Here is a 21,895-nt window from a genome sequence, read left to right on the forward strand (position 1 = left end):
TCACTGTTGGTTTCACACTCATCTCTTTTCCTGTTTTCTACCCGTTGAAGTTTGGTATTGTTGTACTTATCCTTGCATTTTTTGTGCCATTTGGCTGCATTCGAGTTTAGAGTTGAAGCAACTCCTGTTCCATTGTCTAACCTTGATAAGTTTATATTATCTGGAAGACTCGAAGCTCTTTGAATCTTATCAAATTATCTGCAAGATTATCATAAAGTGTACCAATGTCAATATCAGTCCTCTTTGAATCAGCTGGGCATCGCAGTGGTTCTTTTGATGTCTCTTGACACAAAATGCATTTTTTCCAATCTATCGGCGATGATGATGATTCGGAGGTTGAAGGAGTTTCTGGACATTGTCTGGGGTCTAAAATCTTGAAGGATTTAGCCATTGTTGGTATTTTGATTACGACACCACCACCAGAGCTTCGACAACTAACAACAGCATGCACTGTGATATGGAGATACTGATCTCAAAGAAGAAGATGAAGGATGAATGTATGGATGAATGTATGCGATATATACAGATTAACTGGAAGAACGTTAACTGTGATGCATGGTACAATTACCACATTACACGTTCATATGTTTGTCACCATTTTATCATGTAGCAGCAATTTTGAATTTGAAAGCCATCTTGGTTAAGAAATGAAGAACATGTGAAACGTAAGGGAAAAGTTAGTGACATTTCACATTTCTGGTCAATTTTCCAAACAATCATAGGAAATATATTCATTTATGTGGTTGTATCGGTAATTTCGCCCATGGTGGCGGTCATTTTGAAAATGACCGCCATCTTGGAAAAAATTCAGTTGGCCCCACATCTAATATTGTTCAGTAGGTAAAACACTACAACTGTGAAAAGTTTCATGCTTATCACCAAAAGTGCACAATACTTCCACCATTCTGCAGCACTATTTGGTCAGACGGCCAGCTCGAGAAAGAGTGTGGGTATTTCCATATTCCTTACATTTCCTAAAGATGGAGCTCACTGTGCTTTTGGGAACTTTCAACACTCTAGAAATTGTTTTATACCCTTCCCCAGATCTATGCCTCCTCATAATTATATCATGGAGTTCTACGGACAGTTCCTTGGACTTCATGGTGGAGTTTCTACTCTGACATGCACAGTTAACTATGGGGCCTTGTATCGAAAGGCGTGTTTCTTTCTAAATCATGTCGAATCAATTGAATTGTCCACAGGTGGACTCCAATCAAGTTATGGACATCTCAAGGATGATCAAAGGAAAATGGATGCATTTGAACTCAATTTGGTGCATCATAGTAAAGGGGTTAAATACCTATTGACACAAGACATTTCAGCTTTTCATTTTTGATTCATTTGTAATGATTTCTAAAAACACGTTTTCACTTTGTCATTGTGGGGTATTTTGTTTAGATCGTGACAAAAAAACAACTTAAATTTAATCCATTTTAAATACAGGCGGTAACACAAGAAAATGTGAAAAAAATTTGAGGGGTGTGAATAGTTTCTGAAGACATTGTACGCGCAAGAAAGTCTTTGATGCTCTTAAATTGCATGTCATCATTTTCATGACAATGAATCGAATTTGTTTTAATTGTTCTCTTCTCACGCGTTGCCTCCTCAAGTAAGTCTGAGAAATACTGATCGAAGAGTCCTCTGACTTATTGTGTGCATACCTCATGCTTGCCACAGTGTCAACGAACTTCTCAGCAAAATGCCTTGCATTTGTCATGTCAGGTGTCTTAATCATGTTAAATATGTACATGGCATCCATCAGCTGGACAGATCTATTCAAGTGCTATTCTCTTCCACTTCAGCAACATCACTGGGGAGCTCCAATTCCATGATTGACGGATACATTAAAATTAGATAGATGGAGATGTAACGTTGAATTCATATTGACGAATTGCTTCGCGGAGATCGACCTCTTGCCTGCTTCTCGTCGTGGTTAGTCATCTTGCAAGGAATTTTCTTTCTTGTTTTATCTATCTATTCTATATATTACGAAAACTCTCATCTTGTATTAATGTATGTATGTATGTATGTATGTATGCATGTTCCCGAAATACAGCCAAAACGGTAGACGATAACGCAAACATTTACGGCCACCTTACTCACCATTCTCCTGCAGTGTGCAGTATCAAGTTTCGTTCAAATCGGGCAACAAAAACATGATTAAAAAATCAATTCCTGATTGTCAAGTACTCTTTGGGAGTATTTGATCAATGCAAACAACCTCAGCGGTATAGTTCGCTGGAGCTATCTTTTTTTTTTTTTGAAATTATTTTTTCATCAACTGCTGTCACAATGGGTTCCCAGGTCATCTATTAGTTACTGCTTAGCTATTGACTTTTGGAAACTGCACCCACATCTTTGAAAAAAATGATATTTGTTCATTTTCTGTGGTGCCCTAATTTGTTTGCAGCTTTCTTCCCCAAATCATCGCGATTAAAGAACATCATGTTTTATTGCATCTGACGGAACACCAAAAATTTGAATTGCACTTAATTGTGATATTACAATTTCACTGATATTTAATTGCATTTCAGGCCCGATGTTCAATCGCTTTATTCTTCCATCTGATGGTTTAACCTTTCAAAAAAGTACAATTTCTATTACTTGATATTTCATTACTTTGGAAAATGACCTGTTTTGTCTCTTCAAACATCAGCAGAGCCACACCGTCATCCCCTATGCCTACACCACCCCAACCCTTCACCCCCCATTTTACTCTATTAATGAGTAAATAGCCTATGAATTAAACCTGGTTATCATTTTGCTTTCTTATCCACAATCAGGTGCTGGAACTGGGCTTTGGACCAGGTATTGGCCTGAAAAACGCCCTCGCAAAACTTGGACCTCATGGCCGTTTATATGGAGTTGACCCATCAGAATACATGCATTCTGTAGCCAGCCGACGTCTTGCATCCGGAATCCAGGTACAAGAGGTGTTCACAATGTTCTTGGAATGGTGGATTCATTCGCACCGTTATAACGGGTGATTTCTTATAAATGTGCCTATATGCATGTTATATGGCTTAATGCGATTAGTTTCATTCATGTGATATTGTTTAGTGCTCCATCATGCAATTATGGATCTTACTAAAATTGAGTATTAAGGTCTTATCAAAGTTTTGTGCATACAAGGTGCCAGCTCCAAGGAAAGCTGCAACTGGAGATGACAACCGTCCGGAGTATCAAATAATGTGTGAATACATCTCTCTGGACGTTTATAAGCATTACAGCTGAAATGGGATACGTTCTAGAATCTCTTCACCTGAGCCTACTTCAAAATTTTAAAATGCAGAATTGACTATAACAGCAGTTCCGATGGCTAAAAAAACAGTGTTAATTTGTCCAATTTGGACATTGTTTGACAATCCGGATCGGTTTTTAAGTTTTGAAACTCACCTCAGGTGAAGAGATTCTTGAGGTTATTGCATGTGTGGAAACTAAATAAAGCCACAAACACTCAGACGCCTGGAATGTCAAACAATGTCCGAATTGGATAAATGCACACTTTTTTTTAACAGTCAGAACAACTGCTGAGGCCATTAATTATCTTCAAAAAGCGTGTTTTTTAAAATAATTCATGCCCATGGAGTTCCCCAAGTATGCATGCAAAGTTTGCGGCCGCAAGGCTTCATGGTTTTGGAATTATGGATGAGACTGACTTATTGACAGATTGATGGACTGACACGCTGACATTTATGATGTACTTGCAAATACAACCCGAGGGAGGGGAGGGGAGAGGAGAGGACGGACAGGGGAGAGGAGAGGACGGACAGGGGAGAGGAGAGGACGGACAGGGGAGAGGAGAGGACGGACAGGGGAGAGGAGAGGACGGACAGGGGAGAGGAGAGGACGGACAGGGGAGAGGAGAGGACGGACAGGGGAGAGCAGAGGACGGACAGGGGAGAGGAGAGGACGGACAGGGGAGAGGAGAGGACGGACAGAGGGAGAGGAGAAGACTGCCTGAGTGAGGGGAGAGGACTGCCTGAGTGAGGGGAGAGGAGAGGACGGCCAGAGTGAGGGGAGAGGAGAGGACGGCCAGAGTGAGGGGAGAGGAGAGGACGGCCAGAGTGAGGGGAGAGCAGAGGACGGCCAGAGTGAGGGGAGAGGAGAGGACGGCCAAAGTGAGGGGAGAGGAGAGGACGGCCAGAGTGAGGGGAGAGGAGAGGACGGCCAGAGAGAGGGGAGAGGAGAGGACGGCCAGAGTGAGGTGAGAGGAGAGGACGGCCAGAGTGAGGGGAGAGGAGAGGACGGCCAGAGTGAGGGGAGAGGAGAGGACGGCCAGAGTGAGGGGAGAGGAGAGGGCGGCCAGAGTGAGGGGAGAGGAGAGGACGGCCAGAGTGAGGGGAGAGGAGAGGACGGCCAGAGTGAGGGGAGAGGAGAGGACGGCCAGAGTGAGGGGAGAGGAGAGGACGGCCAGAGTGAGGGGAGAGGAGAGGACGGCCAGAGTGAGGGGAGAGGAGAGGACGGCCAGAGTGAGGGGAGAGGAGAGGACGGCCAGAGTGAGGGGAGAGGAGAGGACGGCCAGGGTGAGGGGAGAGGAGAGGACGGCGAGAGGGAGGGGAGAGGAGAGAAGGGCCAGAGTGAGGGGAGAGGAGAGGACGGGCAGAGTGGGGGGAGAGGAGAGGACGGCCAGAGTGAGGGGAGAGGAGAGGACGGCCAGAGTGAGGGGAGAGGAGAGGACGGCCAGAGTGAGGGGGAGAGGAGAGGACGGCCAGAGTGAGGGGAGAGGAGAGGACGGCCAGAGTGAGGGGAGAGGAGAGGACGGCCAGAGTGAGGGGAGAGGAGAGGACGGCCAGAGTGAGGGGAGAGGAGAGGACGGCCAGAGTGAGGGGAGAGGAGAGGACGGCCAGAGTGAGGGGAGAGGAGAGGACGGCCAGAGTGAGGGGAGAGGAGAGGACGGCCAGAGTGAGGGGAGAGGAGAGGACGGCCAGAGTGAGGGGAGAGGGAGAAGACGGCCAGAGGAGAGGACGGCCAGAGTGAGGGAGAGGAGAGGACGGCCAGAGTGAGGGGAGAGGAGAGGACGGCCAGAGTGAGGGGAGAGGAGAGGACGGCCAGAGTGAGGGGAGAGGAGAGGACGGCCAGAGAGAGGGGAGAGGAGGGGACGGCCAGAGTGAGGGGAGAGGAGAGGACGGCCAGAGTGAGGGAGAGGAGGGGACGGCCAGAGTGAGGGGAGAGGAGGGGACGGCCAGAGTGAGGGGAGAGGAGGGGACGGCCAGAGTGAGGGGAGAGGAGGGGACGGCCAGATTGAGGGGAGAGGAGGGGACGGCCAGAGTGAGGGGAGAGGAGGGGGCGGCCAGAGTGAGGGGAGAGGAGGGACGGCCAGAGTGAGGGGAGAGGAGGGGACGGCCAGAGTGAGGGGAGAGGAGGGGACGGCCAGAGTGAGGGGAGAGGAGGGGACGGCCAGAGTGAGGGGAGAGGAGGGGACGGCCAGATTGAGGGGAGAGGAGGGGACGGCCAGAGTGAGGGGAGAGGAGGGGACGGCCAGAGTGAGGGGAGAGGAGGGGACGGCCAGAGTGAGGGGAGAGGAGGGGACGGCCAGAGTGAGGGGAGAGGAGAGGACGGCCAGAGTGAGGGGAGAGGAGAGGACGGCCAGAGTGAGGGGAGAGGAGAGGACGGCCAGAGTGAGGGGTGAGGAGAAGACGGCCAGAGGAGTGGACGGCCAGAGTGAGGGAGAGGAGAGGACGGCCAGAGTGAGGGGAGAGGAGAGGACGGCCAGAGTGAGGGGAGAGCAGAGGACGGCCAGAGTGAGGGGAGAGGAGAGGACGGCCAGAGTGAGGGGAGAGGAGGGACGGCCAGAGTGAGGGAGAGGAGGGGACGGCCAGAGTGAGGGGAGAGGAGGGGACGGCCAGAGTGAGGGAGAGGAGGGGCCGGCCAGAGTGAGGGGAGAGGAGGGGACGGCCAGAGTGAGGGGAGAGGAGGGGACGGCCAGAGTGAGGGGAGAGGAGGGGACGGCCAGAGTGAGGGGAGAGGAGGGGACGGCCAGAGTGGGGGGAGAGGAGGGGACGGCCAGAGTGAGGGGAGAGGAGGGGACGGCCAGAGTGAGGGGAGAGGAGGGGACGGCCAGAGTGAGGGGAGAGGAGGGGACGGCCAGAGTGAGGGGAGAGGAGGGGACGGCCAGAGTGAGGGGAGAGGAGGGGACGGCCAGAGTGAGGGGAGAGGAGAGGACGGCCAGAGTGAGGGGGAGAGGAGAGGACGGCCAGAGTGAGGGGAGAGGAGAGGACGGCCAGAGTGAGGGGAGAGGAGAGGACGGCCAGAGTGAGGGGAGAGGAGAAGACGGCCAGAGGAGTGGACGGCCAGAGTGAGGGAGAGGAGAGGACGGCCAGAGTGAGGGGAGAGGAGAGGACGGCCAGAGTGAGGGGAGAGCAGAGGACGGCCAGAGTGAGGGGAGAGGAGAGGCCGGCCAGAGTGAGGGGATAGGAGGGGACGGCCAGAGTGAGGGGAGAGGAGGGGACGGCCAGAGTGAGGGGAGAGGAGGGGACGGCCAGAGTGAGGGAGAGGAGGGGACGGCCAGAGTGAGGGGAGAGGAGGGGACGGCCAGAGTGAGGGGGAGAGGAGGGGCCGGCCAGAGTGAGGGGAGAGGAGGGGACGGCCAGAGTGAGGGGAGAGGAGGGGACGGCCAGAGTGAGGGGAGAGGAGGGGACGGCCAGAGTGAGGGGAGAGGGAGGGGACGGCCAGAGTGAGGGGAGAGGAGGGGACGGCCAGAGTGAGGGGAGAGGAGGGGACGGCCAGAGTGAGGGGAGAGGAGGGGACGGCCAGAGTGAGGGGAGAGGAGGGGACGGCCAGAGTGAGGGGAGAGGAGGGGACGGCCAGAGTGAGGGGAGAGGAGGGGACGGCCAGAGTGAGGGGAGAGAGGGGACGGCCAGAGTGAGGGGAGAGGAGGGGACGGCCAGAGTGAGGGGAGAGGAGGGATGGCCAGAGTGAGGGGAGAGGAGAGGACGGCCAGAGTGAGGGGAGAGGAGAGGACGGCCAGAGTGAGGGGAGAGGAGAGGACGGCCAGAGTGAGGGGAGAGGGAGAGGACGGCCAGAGTGAGGGGAGAGGAGAGGACGGCCAGAGTGAGGGGAGAGGAGAGGACGGCCAGAGTGAGGGGAGAGGAGAGGACGGCCAGAGTGAGGGGAGAGCAGAGGACGGCCAGAGTGAGGGGAGAGGAGAGGACGGCCAAAGCGAGGGGAGAGGAGAGGACGGCCAGAGTGACGGGAGAGGAGAGGACGGCCAGAGTGAGGGGAGAGGGAGAGGACGGCCAGAGTGAGGGGAGAGGAGAGGCCGGCCAGAGTGAGGGGAGAGGAGAGGACGGCCAGAGTGAGGGGAGAGGAGAGGACGGCCAGAGTGAGGGGAGAGGAGAGGACGGCCAGAGTGAGGGGAGAGGAGAGGACGGCCAGAGTGAGGGGAGAGGAGAGGACGGCCAGAGTGAGGGGAGAGGAGAGGACGGCCAGAGTGAGGGGAGAGGAGAGGACGGCCAGAGTGAGGGGAGAGGAGAGGACGGCCAGAGTGAGGGGAGAGGAGAGGACGGCCAGAGTGAGGGGAGAGGAGAGGACGGCCAGAGTGAGGGGAGAGGAGAGGACGGCCAGAGTGAGGGGAGAGGAGAGGAAGCTCGGAAGGGGAAAAGAGCGAGGGGGGGGGCAGAGAGCGACGCCTCACCAAATTTTGCGTTACACTGCAGGAGGGAGTGGTGTAAGGAGCGGCTGAGACAGATACAGCGTGAGAGAGAAAGAGTGAGACAGGAGGAGGAAAACAATAGTTAGAAAGTTGAGGGGTGGAGGTGGGGTTAGCAAAGAGAATGATGTTATGCTTAATGGCCAAACACACCAAAATAAAACTCTTTTCAGAACAGCTGTACACACAACGACACAACAAGTTTGTGAAGTAATTCGTTGGCACATCTGCAAAAACTTTGAAATAACAATTCCAGCCAATTCGTGAGAACATGAACCAAATGCAATCACTGAAAACATGAAAGTACCACTCACCTACGACCTCACGATCCCATCGAGTGTGAACATCGAAAACAAAGCATTGCGATCAGATATCATACATGGGTACAAAAAACAGAAGGCATTGGTAATTGAGGTGTTCATACCAGTGATTTTGGACTAAACAATGAATATTCACACTGTCATGGAGGGAGGAAGGGGGGGGGGGAGGAGAGGCCTCACTATCTGCTCGTGATCCATCCTGGTAAAGCAACAACTCCAAGCTGGCTTCCAAAGCCAATCACCAACTGGGAATCCTCCATCGTGCAAAGTCCTTCCTTGGCACATCTGAGCTCCTTACCACATACATAGCTTTCATCCATAGCCTGTAGGAGTAGTGCTCTCCGCTGTGGGCTGTTGCTCCCACCTCTCACCTTTCTTGGCTTCACACTGTGGAAACCAAGGCATTTAAGATCATTGGTATCTTCCACGATGAGGATGAGTCCTTGGGTCTCTCACTCTCTGTGTGAGATTGGTGGTCTTTCTGTCTTCTACTGTCTCCACTCTGGCCTCGCCCCCTCCTGTTCTGTCTGCTATCTGTCCCGCCCATATTTCCGCAGGGTGCTCAAGGTCCAACAGCAACAACTTCTGGTAAAACTACCAAAATTAAGAATCACTGCTCACCTTCACTCTTTCATTCCTCGTTTTTTTCTGCACCTTTGGATCAAACTCTCACACTCTCTTCAATCCCACTCTTCCTTCCAGGTCTTCAAAACAGCTGTTCACCACCATCTCTTATCTTCCCCATCCAAAACCATGATCTTTTCTATCCCTGCTAATCCACCCCAAACCCACCTCCTTCAGATTCCCTGCTTTCCTTCCTGAAAATCCCTGTCGTACCATCATGTTTACCCCGTGTACCCTGCACCATCCCTCTTCCTTCTGCAGATTTCCTCATGTCTCTGTTCCCCCACTGTTTTGTGCTTCCCTCTCCCACCCTCTTATCTCCTGCTCCCCTTGTTATACGTTATGTATGTTAGCTCTCGTATGAGCCTCGACAATGTGCACAAAAAAAGTTTTTAGCCTTATCCCATCATGACTGCCTCACATGAATGCACGTGTATGTTCAGACAGGACAGGTGCAGCTGTTACGTGGAAGTGCAGAAAGCCTACCACTATCTGATGGAACCATTGATCGTGTGTTCCACTGCAACAGCTACTTATTCTGGACAGACTTGGACAAGGCATGCAATGAGATCAAGAGAGTCATGAAACCAGGCAAGATGAACAACGAAAACCTTTCAAAATTCATTACAGTTTTGATATTTTAATGATGCTTGCAGAAAAAATTGCTCCAAAAGTGTCTTAAATGTATTGACATCTTTGGTGGATTGCTGATGAAGTAACTATAATTTGTGGAGTAAAAGCAGTCAGAAACTAGAGGGGGAGCACTCGGGAGTGTGCAAAACCTCCGCCGCCAATACTGCTGGGTCACTAAAGTGAACCTTATATCTTATTCATTGAATATGATGTCAACAGTGCTGACAATTATAGTTATTTTCTCCAACTTTTTTTTTGGGGGTGGGGGATTGGAAATCACTTAAAACATGTGGAAACGGAAAAAAAAAGAAATCGAAATTTTGTTGAAAAAAAAAGTTGCAAAAATTGTGGGTTGTAAATCACTTAAACATGTAGAAATGCAAAAAAAACTTTTTTTTCTAACAATTTTTTTTTGGGGGGGGGGGGGACAAAGTCCAAAATCTAATGGCATGATCCTTGGACCATACCTAACCCTCCCCCACCAAGTTTCGTCAAAATCCGTCGAGGAGTTGTTCCGTAATACTGTTCACAAACAAACAAACAAACTGAAAGGGGTGAAAACAGAAACCTCCGATCTTCGATGGCGGAGGTTAACGAGAACGGCACTCAGTGGAATACATACGTCCACCATGCTGAACAGTTTATGTTTTGTGTCCCACTGAAAGGCTGGATCTGGATCCGAATCTTAACCAAAGTCTAATCAGCTTATTCTTGTCACCGATCCAATCACCCACCAAGTTTTCCCATAATCCTTCCACAACGTTTGAAATGTCATGCTATATTGTTGTGGGCCGGGGTTCGGTGGCAATAAACGACCACCAGGGGGAGCAGTAGAGTCGTCTCACACCGAACACCCTGAATTTAGGTCGTGACTCTCTGATTAGTCCGAGAGTTCATGGGCCCCTTCGCGGACTGTGGTGGCCAATATTTCGACGGCGTGGGGTTGGGTTAATTGCCTAATTTCAATATACCTAAATACCCACGTCATCCAACTACCGGGGAAAACCACACCCTCGACTGACCTCGGCTGGAACGGACCGTTTACCGAGCCCGATCTGGGTGTAAACCGAGCGGGGATTACCAACATCCATCGGTCCAAATGACAACTTACCGGCCCGAACGGCCTTACTAATTGTCAAGTCCGAACCATGCTGGGTCAATCAAAGAAAGGACAGAAACGAACTGGAACATTTAAACAATTGTTTTATTTACAGGAATAAAAGAAAGGGACGAAGTGGAGACTTATTCACGACTATATGCAAGCAAATATTTACAATGATCATAAACACTTAAACAGTTTTACTTATAGGACGGAACCACATACAGACACACCCAAAAGAAAAAAGGACCCAATTGGTCTTTATTCGACCCTCGCAGCCAAGGGGATAGTCGAGTTGGGGGTCAGAGTTCTGTCGGGGTACCTGGCCGCGTTTGTGCGGCTTGGCCCGTGACTGCACGTGTGGAGTCCGTGGGAGCTTGGATGTTGAATAGCGGATCCAGGGTCGCTCCTTGTAGAAGGCCAGCGGAGACTCCAGGCTTGAGAGCTCCAGCAATGACGACAGCGCACCCAAACTGCCTTCCAAGAACTGCTCCCTCCAAAGAACTTCAAAGAACTCTCAATAACTCCCAAGGACACGCAAGAACCCTCTGAACTCTGAACCCTCCGAACTCAAACGAGCACAAGAACTCTCCAGACACGCACACATTGAGGGTCGCATCATCCTTTATCGACCGCTCTGAGTGGGGCGGGGCTTTGGTGGAGCTGACGCGCTGATCGCCCTGATTGGACAGGGACCTCCATGGGTCCACCCTTTTTGGGTGGGGTTATGGCCGAGCAGGGAAAACCCCACCCCCTCTACGCGTGTCTATACCCCTCTTGCTGGAGAAACAACGATTTTGCCTTGTGGTGTTGGAATGCAGACCAATTCGAGGAAGTCGAATCAAGCACGCGAGGACCTTGCCTCATATGCTACGGCCATGAGGCGAGGGCGCAAGCGCTGAAAGACAATGTGGCCGCAAGTGGAGGGCATCTGGAGATTTAAATAACCTAACTATAAAATAACTCACAGCGCACACACGAAATTCCCATTAGACATAGGGGATAGATTCTAACTGTACACATACTTATCGAAATAACTGAACTACGGGGACTCTGGCTGTTTGTGTGCACAAGGTTTCCAAATCCGTAACAATATATCGTTTTTGGCCCCATCTCGCAATGGTGCAGGAACGAAAAATATACATACTATCTGGATACAGATGAGGATCTTCACCAAAATCGAAACAATTCTTCCTTGTCAAATGCCCAACCTGTCCACCAAGTTTCGTCATAATCCGTCCACGACTTTTTGAAATATCCTGCTCACAGACTGACAGACAAATAAACAGACAGGAGTGAATACATAACCTCCGTCCACCTTCAGACGCAGAGGTAATTATGTGCTGTGTTACAATATGATTAAAAAAATTTTTTTTGGGGATTGAAGATAAAGGCATGTGCAATGTATTTTAAGATTCAAGAAAACAAAGCAATACAGATCACTGGAAGTCCAGATGCCCCTTGGATTTCGACCTGAATTAATTATTTCATCTTTTACCTACCTTTAGGAGCATTCATGGTGACAACACTGAGGATGTCTCAGCTGCAGAAGCTTGAGGAAAATGGCTACTTCAAGGAAGTGAATTGGCAGCCACAGTTGCTTATGGAGGCTCTGCAAAGGGCCCATTTCACAGATGTCAACATGAAGAACTTCCAACAAGGCTCAATTAAATATGAGGCAATTTTTGCCGCCATTAATTAAATGAATAACAAAAATCCAGGTTCACGATTTGACCTTGAAGAATTCCAAGCACAGATATCAGGAAGAGATTAAAATAAATAAGAGTGAAGAATATTTGAGGAATAGAGATTTGATTGCTATGGTTATTTGCAATGAAGGTCAGGAGATGAAACTGTAAATAATGCAATAAAGCTTGTGAAAGAAGGAAGAAAGCCGAGAAGATGTCCGAAAAAGACATGGATTGAAAATGTTAATAAAGATATGGAATGTTTGGATTTGCATGAAACTGCCGCAATAGATAAATGAGAATGGAGGAATAGCATGATTTGACCAACCCCCTGAAAAAGGGGAAATGGTCATAAAATGTTTGTTATTACCCTCGCCGAAGGAGAGGGTATTGCGTTTGGGTCCATTTGTCACTTGCAAAATCGAAGATTTTTCAAGTATTTTGGTCAATCAATTTCGTTATTCTGTTTGTCTGTTTGTCTGTTTGTCTCTTTGTCGCCTGCAGGTCGCAATTTTAAACTGATATTCACAAGACTTCACCACATGGTGGAGTTTCTCATAAGGAAGAAGCCTATTGTTTTTGAGGTCAAAAGATCAAAAGGTCAACTTTGGTCAAAGGTCAACAACGTTGGTGAGATTTCTAAAATCCTCAATTTTCCTCTGATTGACTTGAAATTTGAAGTGAATTTATGTATCAGGTCACTGAATTCAACCAGCCAATAATTTTTGAGGTCAAAATAGGCCAAAGGTTAACAACTTATGTGGTGTTTCTAAAATCCTCAATTTTCATCCCATTGATTTGAAATTTGAAGAGAATTTGCATATCAGGTCAGTGAATTCAAACAGCCAATTATTTTTGAGGTCAACATTGACCAAAAGGTCAACATAGGCCCAAGGTCAACAACTAAGGTTGTATTTCTAAAATCCTCAATTTTCATCAAATTGAATTGAAATTTGAAGAGCATTTATATTTCACGTCACTGAATTAAACTTGCCAATTATTTTTGAGGTCAAAGTGGACCAAAAGGTCAACATAGTCCCAAGGTCAACAACGAAGGTGGTATTTCTAAAATCATCAATTTTCATCCAATTGAAGTGAAATTTGAAGAGGATTTATATTTCTGGTCACTGAATAAAAGCAGCCAATTATTTTTGAGGTCAACATTGACCAAAAGGTCAACATAGGGCAAAGGTCAACAACTTAGGTGAGATTTCCAAAATCTTCAATTTTCATTTGATTGACATGAAATTTGAAGAGGATTTATATTTCATGTGAAGGAATTCAACCACCAATTATTTTTGAGGTCAAATTTGTTTCTTGGATTTTGCAAGTATAGTGGTCTGCACAACGTTGTCTTCTTGTTTGTCTGTTTGTTTGTCCACACAGAACTTTAGTGTTTTTCTCCGCAACCGCTTGTCAGATTGAGACAAAATTTTCACCTTTGGAGCAACTACTCAATGTAGTTCCCTGCAGTCAGGGCAGGTACCAGAGGATTGGAGAGTAGCAAATGTAACACCATTATTTAAGAAAGGATACAGAGAAGAAGTGGGAAACTATAGACCTGTTATCTTGATTTCAGTTGTGTGGAAGGTGTTTGAGACATCAATTAAGGACCAGATGAGGAACCATTTAAACAAATACAAACTAATTAAAGCTTGTCAGCATGGGTTTACCAAAGGTAGTTCCTGTTTAACAAATCTTTTAGAGTTCTATGAAGCAGTGTCTAATTGGGTGGACATGGGAAAGGCAGTGGACATTGTATATCTAGACCTTAAGAAGGCATTTCATGAGGTACCACATTGGAAGTTGTTAGCCAGGGTGAGTGCTTGTGGAGTGGCTGGTCAGGGAGCGAATTGGATTGCAAACTGGCTAAGTGATAGGAAGTAAAGAGTGGCTGTGAGTGGGAGGATATCTTGTTGGGAGGATGTAAATAGCGGGGTACCTCAGCGATGAGTACTCGAACCATTACCATTCATTATTTACATCAACGATTTGGATAATGGATTTATATTTCAGGTGAGAGACTCTTTAGAAAGAGTAAGCTTTCCAAATTTGCAGATGACACAAAGCTTGGAGGTGAGGTGGATAGCAGAGAGGGTGGTGATCATATACAGAGAAATATTGATACTTGCATAGATTGGGAGAAAGATTGGCAGATGGAACTTAACCTGAGCAAGTGTAAGGTGTTGGGGATGGGAAAGATCAATGAAAACAGAGATTACAGGATGTAAGGAGTAATTTAGGAGTGTGTCACACAGGAGAACGATATGGGGGATGGTAATAGATACAGGAGGTAAGCAGGCAGCACAGTGCTCATCAGCTACAGGTAAAACAAATCGCGTTTTAGGCTGTATAAGGAGGGGGATCATTTATAAATCAAAATAGGTGGTGGTAACATTGTACAGGAATTTAGTGAGGGCCATATCTAGTATATTATGTGTAGTTTTGGTCACCACAGTTTTGGAACGACATAGATGCCATAAAGAGGGTTCAGCAGAGGGCTGCGAGATTGATTCCGGATCAAGCTCGACTCAGCAATGAGGAACGGCTGAAGGAGACAGGGTTTTATACATGAGAAAGGAGGCAGTTGCGGGGCGATATGACAGAGATGTTTAAGATCATGAACGGTATAGATAAAATAAGTGCAGATGACTTATTCAACAGAGTACACAGTGATAGAACCAGGGCCATAGCTTGAGAGTAAAGAAGAGGAGAGTTAAGACGGTTGTAAGGTAGGGGACTTTCACTCAGAGAGTAGTTAATGCATGGAATGACCTCCCACGAAAGGTAGTGGCAGCAGAAAAATTAGATAAGTTTTAATTACAATTAGATAGATACCTGGATGTTATGGAGATAGAGGGGCATGGGGATGTTGATAAGACTTTTTGGTAGTTTGAGCATTGATGGGTGATTGTGTGCATGTGTACGGAGTGCCGTTGGGGGTCTTGTCAAGAAGGGTTGTGTGGTTGATGTCGTGTGTTTTAACGAAACCCATGCCCCTCCCCTGAGGGGAAGAAAAGGAAAATAAATGAATATATATTTAACTACAAATTGCAAAAACAACAACAAAAAAACTCCAAAAAATAAACAAAATTATTTCATTAATTAAATTTTTTCCCATTTTCTTCCTTGGATCTTGTGTGGATGGGTTGGTGTGGTGTTCGCACAGGCATGAATGGCCTCCACCTCTGGATTTCCTTGTTATTCCTTTTTACTCATGTGGAATGTTTTAATGATAATTATGATGTCATACGTCACGTGGTGTGGCAGCCATATTTGATTGAATAAAATATTAAATAATGTTTTCTCTGGAACGATTTAATCAATTGACATGAAACTTCATATTTATGCTGCAATAGTGATGGAGAATATATGTTATGAATTTAAACTTGATTGGACACATGGTCTGGCAGCCAGAAATATTTAATTTTTTTGATGTGGGTTCTTTTTTATTTTTTATTTGAATAAGGCTCACTTGGCTGAGCCTGGATTGGTTTGATGGGAGAGGAGTAGCAGCTGAAATGCGAATCCAATCCAGGTTCCTCCTGATGACTTCATCTTTGATTTTTGCTTGTTTGAGTTCCTTCTGACTCCAATACAGGACTGCACCTATTTGGTCTTCCATTTGATTTGTCTTGAATTTATTTTAATCCCATTCTACATTCAATTGAATAATAATGAAAAACGTCATGGGTCAGGGTCAGGTGTACACTCAAAATGGGGTTGCATCAAAACGGTCATCACTTCCAGCAGTTATAAAGTGGCATTTCTAGTTATGCCTATTATGTGACACACCAGTCCAAAAATTCCACACGAAATACACCACACAGAACAAGTCCTGGTGAGGGTCTGCAATCTCAGATTGCTCTTTTTCTTGTTGTAGTTGTATTTGATTTGACAAATATTTTTAAACCTGTATTTTTAAATTTAAATTTCTTTTCACAGACAGCAACACAAACATTAACTGTCTTTCAGCTCTTGTGCCTTTCACTGTTGCACTATGTGGTGCTGCTTGTGCCATTGCTCCACATTCCAATTCATTCCCTGTTTGCAAATTGGTAGAGTTTGCAAATGAGAACCCTGAGGCTGAGGCATCAGAAAATAAAGTGTGGGGGAAATGCTGTTTCTGCCCATTTTGACAGGCCAATGAGGTGGCATCACACCAGGCTGGCATGGTGGTGAAATGGCTAGAAGCAGTAGACTTGTGCAGGAGTGCACCTGGCTCATACTTCGTGACAAATAGGCTTTCATTCTCAGTCAGTCTCTCTTGTGTAACACTGCCATTACCACTTAAATTTCCACTGCTCTGTCAGTTCAACTGCAACTGCCCACTGCACCTACAGTCTTTTATCCTTTTCTCACAGCTGCCTCTCACTCCAGGAGCTTCCGTTTTATAATCTTGTAACTTACTATAGACCTTTTATAATGCATGGAACCTTGCCTCCCAAACCATGCACAATTGGCCTTGCTTGACTGGCTTTGATGACCGCAATTGGCCCTTCTTTACTGGTTCTGACAACCCCAGCAAACTCTGCTTGCCTTTGATGACCCAAGCTGGATGAGTTTTACTGGCTGTGATGTTCGCATGACCCCAACTCGCCCTGCTTTACTGGCTTCAATGACCCCACCTGGTTCTGCTTGACTGGCTCTGAGGACCCTAGCTGGCCAAGCTTAACAGGCTCCAAGGATTCTAGCTGGCCCTGCTTTACTGTCTCCAAAGATGCTAGCTGGCCCAGCTTGACTGGCTTTGAGGATCCCAACTGGTCCTGCTCAGCTGGCTCCGATCACCCCACATGGTCCTGCCTGACTGGCCCCTACGACCTCAGCTGGCCATGCCATATGTATATTTTCCAAGACCAGATTTTGCAGTCACATCACATCAAAAGCAGGTGCTTCAAACTTTGTCATTTCTCAATGACTTTAGTCCATATTCCACCCAATTATTTTTCCCATGTCATGGAAGCAGGACCTACAAGATGTAGAGAGTGTTTGTGGCTTTGTCAAGGCATCTCATGTGATCAGGTCTGTCTTGAAAGCGTAAATATCTCAACAAGGAAATCCTTATATATGCTGCGCTAAGTTTAAAGATCAGGGGCTTGTGGAATGAACCCCACCAGTGACCAGAAGCCCCCAAATGTCCCCCACTGGTGACCAGGTCGGGGGTCTTCAATGGCCCCTGCTGGGGAGAGATGGGGCACTGCAACAGCCTCCGCCAGTGACCAGGGGACTTTGCCACAACTGTCTAACCAGCGTGGCCCGCTGCAACGCCCCCTACCGGGGACTGGGGGGAGGGGCACAACAGTCCCCACCGGCTATCGGGCACCTCCACCATAATGCCTCCTGCCTGCTTCTGGGTGGCCCAGCCACAACGGCCACCGCCGGCGACATCCGACCCAGACTTGGACTCAGACTGGATTGGCTTCAGGCTCCTCAAACTGATATCGTCAGGCCTGCTGGTGGCGGCTTTTGAAGACTCTGGGCTGTGATATCTACACCACGTCCTCTACACCTGGTGTGTGGTCCGTTAGCAAGCAGCTTGGTTAATCAAACAGCTCTAGCAAGCACTCCAACGGAATGGAGTGCTCAGCACCACAAAGCAACATGGCAGTCTCCATGAAAACAATGCTATCAAGGTACTCGAGCAAATGCTGTCCAGGACATGGTTTTCAGTTTTACTCAATCCTCTTGCTACAACTTCCCCAAACAAATTTAGATAATATAGTGATCATAGAGAGATATTTATGAGTGATCATATCGAGATACTATAAATATTTATGTTTTATTTTCAGGAATAACTTAATTTAATCATCAATTAAAAATAATGCAGCGGTAGCCCGTTAAATCCCCCAACCCCATTTTTTTTATTAATACTTAGACTTTGAACCTATCAGGTTTGGCACAAACACATCAGTTAGTAATAACACATCAGTTATTAAATAAAAGTCATGATATGATATTCACCCTTATTCTTTTTCTCAAACTCTTTCCAAACTTGTTTCGCTCTTCATATTATTCACCCGTAATATAACATCTTCCAAACTTGTTATAATAACGCTTTTTTGGAGGAAGTCTTGTTTCTTTAAATCTTTTAAAGGAATCCATATAATCCTAAGGGGGAAGTGCCCTTTTTAGTAAGAAGAGAAATGTCTTTACCTCAGTCGACTTCAGTCTTAAATTGACAAGAAAGTATAGGAAAAGAGGAGATGTTTGAAACCAAAGAACTTAGAGGGCTTGTTATAAATTTATGAGTCAAGAAATATAATATTTGTATTTACACCCATTTCACAAGTATAAATCTGTTTTAGAAATGAGATGTAATTTTGATCTGTATTAGGAATTGCTATTATCTTTCCAGGAGTCTTACTTAGTTATTTTATAAAGAGATGCATATCATAATGACAATTATGAAGAAATACAGGTGTGAATGTCAGGATTCTATAATTAAGATTACAATTATTATGAGCTGCTCCTCTATTTCACCGTTATATGGCAATGATCTCTAACCCTTTTATCAGTTTTTACCAAAGCCTCTGAGTATATATATATATATATATATATATATATATATATATATATATATATATATATATATATATATATATATATATATATATATATATATATATATATATATATATATATATATATGACAAATCCTTGCTTCTTCAAATTCTATCTCTTCAGTTGGAGATAAGTCAAGGGGTTTATTTGTTCTTGACATAATTTCAATGAGCTTGATACAATCATCCTCAATCCTTTTAACAAATTCATCAGCAGCATCAGGTCCTCGATACAACTCCAACTTATCATATTTACTTCCTACAGATCATTTAATGTCATGACAAAACCCGCAAGGGATATGCTTTTGATTTTTTTTTTAATATCAGTCTTTTCCAAGATGCTCTCAAAATCAGCAGATATTACAAATGGGTGTTTTATACATTTACTTCTTTCATTAAATACAACTTTCTCTCCTGGTCCTGGCATCTCAACAACTGTTGCTTTTTGAATCGAACGATACTTTAAATGTTTATCAAGTCTTTGTTGAGATTGAAAGATATTTAGACATCTCTGACAAGGATATGGTTTCTGCTTTGATTTATAAACTTGACTACTTACCAATCTTGAAAAGTTTTTGATATATAAGCATAATTAGTGTATGTCATTGTGTAATTTGGTCAACTTTTCATATAGAATCTGGAAACTTGTAATTTTTCACTTCCTATGTTTACAGTGAACACAAAAACAGCTGTTTCCAATTTTTTTTATTCACAAGCATACCAAAATCCAAAATTTAAGAAATTGCCATATTTTACCCATTATAGCACATTCAGAGATAATAATAAATATCTGTGCAGCTAAATTTAACCCAGTTCGGCATTATTTATGAACCCCTCAAAAGATGACAGCTAAATATGCACAAAAGGACATTCTATAGTACTGAGACCATGCAATTTGAATGGATGTGCAAATACAAAACACAAAGATGCTTAAGTATATATCATTATTTAGTCATCCAAGTCCTCATTTTCCTTGTCATCGCTCGAATTCTCATCAATTGCGACATTGTTGCATGTGTCCTCAGCTCCTTCACACTTGCAGAGCTCTGTACAGGCTAGATTATGTGCCTTACAAGCGCACCGTCCACTGCACTTACTGGCGACACAGGAGCACTTCACAAGTTCCACCACAGCCTCTGGTGCTGCTGGAACTTTTGAGACAACTGGGACATAGTGGCCGTCCTCCAGTTATCGCCATCCCAGAGTAACAGGATTCAGTAGAATTGGTACAGCTACTAAGTCTTGCAACCATATGTTGGCTCGTAGGTGTGCGCGCAATATATGCTCAGTGATACATCCTGAGTCGGAAGTAGCTTCTCCACACCTTTGACGATTTGATTTATGTGCTTGCAATATTTGCTCAGAGATGACCGTTGCTGACTGATTCAAATCATGTGTTCGGGCTTCAGTTTTTACTGTGTACATGCCCTTCAAGATCCATAGAATCATGCTATGTAGTTCATGTGGAACTACATCTTCTGCTGAGTTTTCCAGCGTTCCATTGAAAACCCATGGGTCCTTTTTGACCTGCTCAATCGATTTATGTAGCACCATGGAAGCTTCGAAGATCTTCTTCATGTTATCATGTGGGTCAGGTCTGTGTACTGCTTCTCCGACTGCTGCGTTTTGTTTGGCTTTGGAATGTATCAGCGTAGGCTTATTTGGCAATAGTGTGAACTGAACGAGTTTGACATTCTTCTCGATTTTCTGTTGCAACCATCTCCGTGCTGTTTGGGCATTTGAAAATCTTGACCAATATTCAATATCGTGTTGTTTCATCTTCGATACATAGTCTTGTTGCTCAGGTACATACATAGGTGCTCAGCTGATTAATTTTTGGTGGCGATTGGCCTTGACCTTCATATGTTTTTTTTTTTGTCTGTAATCACGTATAAATCACTCTGCAAAGCACAGTTATCATTGGAAATTTTTGTAACTTCGCATATCAGAGGCCTATAGAGGTCCCTTTCAGCGCATAAAATGTTGAAGGTCAAGGTCAAAGGTCAAGGTCACTTTGTCGCAAATCAGGGGAGTTGACGAAACCCTTATTTTTTGAGTAATTTTAATATAAGCGTCTCCAAACTTTATGGGAATGTAGTATATGGTCTGGCGCTCAGCTGATTAGTTTTTGGTGGCAATTGGCCTTGACCTTCATGGTTAGTGTCTGAGGTCAAACATATTTGACCCCAAGGTCAAATTTTCAAGTTTTAGGAACCATATCATGTCGTACCTCAAATTGAACACCTCGATGAGTGCTTTCTAGATATGTCAAGCTTGAGACATTATGACATCATTTGGTGACATTATAAGGCAAACATATTTTTCATGGTTAATGTGTAGAATGATTCTCATCGGAATCTCTCGTGGGCAGATATTCCTCAAGGAGTCGCCCCTGGTGGATAGCATCTCTGTTCACCTCAGTGTGACCTTAAAGAAATCACACGTGGTCACCTTTTGGCAAGATACGGGTCACTCTGCGGGTGACATTGGTTTATTTCACTATCATCGGTATTGCCACCGGAAGGGGTATTTGAGGAGGGTCGACTGTCTCCAGCACACTCAAGCTCACGCTTCAGAAGTTGCCACTGTTCAGTTATACACTGCTTGTGATACACAATGTCCTGTGACAGTGCATCATTGTCAGATATGACATTAGCATCGTTCACTTTCCACTCTGTGTTGTTGGAGTGTTGCACTGTATCATATATCAGAGTTCCAATATTTCCTGACCGGCATTCGTGCAAAACATCTTGAACTTTTCCTTGGCAGAAAAAGCACTTACTTTTATCGTAGTTCATGGATTTTGAACAAGTGTGCCTTCCTGATACTGACAGTTCTTCAGGTTTCCATGGTGCGATGAGGTAGCTGGTCTCCCTATGGTTCGTTGAAGAAGACTAACATCGGATTTTGCACAGGCTCATTTATATCGCTTTTCATCACGTTTTATATTGTTATGGTTGTGGAAATTCACAGAACACCATAAAGGTATCCCCAAGATCAGTTATATCGATCAGTCTGTGTTCAGATGGATTTCCCCACCGAGGTCTATAGGGATTCTTCGTGTACCCGGGCTGTGATCTTTTAGGTAGTGTTTTTCTTTTGCTATCTTTATTTTGGACCAACCACCTTCTCCACAACGCCAACCACCTTCCCCACAACGCCAACTACAGCCACCTTCTCCACAATCGCCTTCACAACAACCACCGTCTCCACAACCGCCCTCACAACAACCACTTTCACCCACAACCGCCAACATCGCCTCACCACTTCACCCACAACCGACAACATCTCCTCACCACCTTACCACAAACGAACAGCGT

General features: G+C 45.7%; 1 protein-coding gene across 1 annotated transcript in view; it reads left to right on the top strand.

Moving 5' to 3' along the window:
• Window positions 1-15,639, top strand: part of LOC147025098 (uncharacterized) — a 30,016-nt gene extending 14,377 nt beyond the window's left edge. Inside the window, exons 2-4 of the mRNA XM_085885718.1 lie at window positions 2,784-2,924; window positions 9,039-9,186; window positions 11,836-15,639. Of these exons, the coding sequence (XP_085741844.1) occupies window positions 2,784-2,924; window positions 9,039-9,186; window positions 11,836-12,029 (483 nt within the window). The 3' untranslated portion in view covers window positions 12,030-15,639. The remainder of the gene's footprint in view (window positions 1-2,783; window positions 2,925-9,038; window positions 9,187-11,835) is intronic.
• The last annotated feature ends 6,256 nt before the right edge of the window (window positions 15,640-21,895 follow it).

The sequence above is a fragment of the Eptatretus burgeri genome, chromosome 6, assembly GCF_056783735.1.
Source record: "Eptatretus burgeri isolate ZD-2024b chromosome 6, Ebu_testis_v1, whole genome shotgun sequence".
NCBI lineage: Eukaryota > Metazoa > Chordata > Myxini > Myxiniformes > Myxinidae > Eptatretus > Eptatretus burgeri.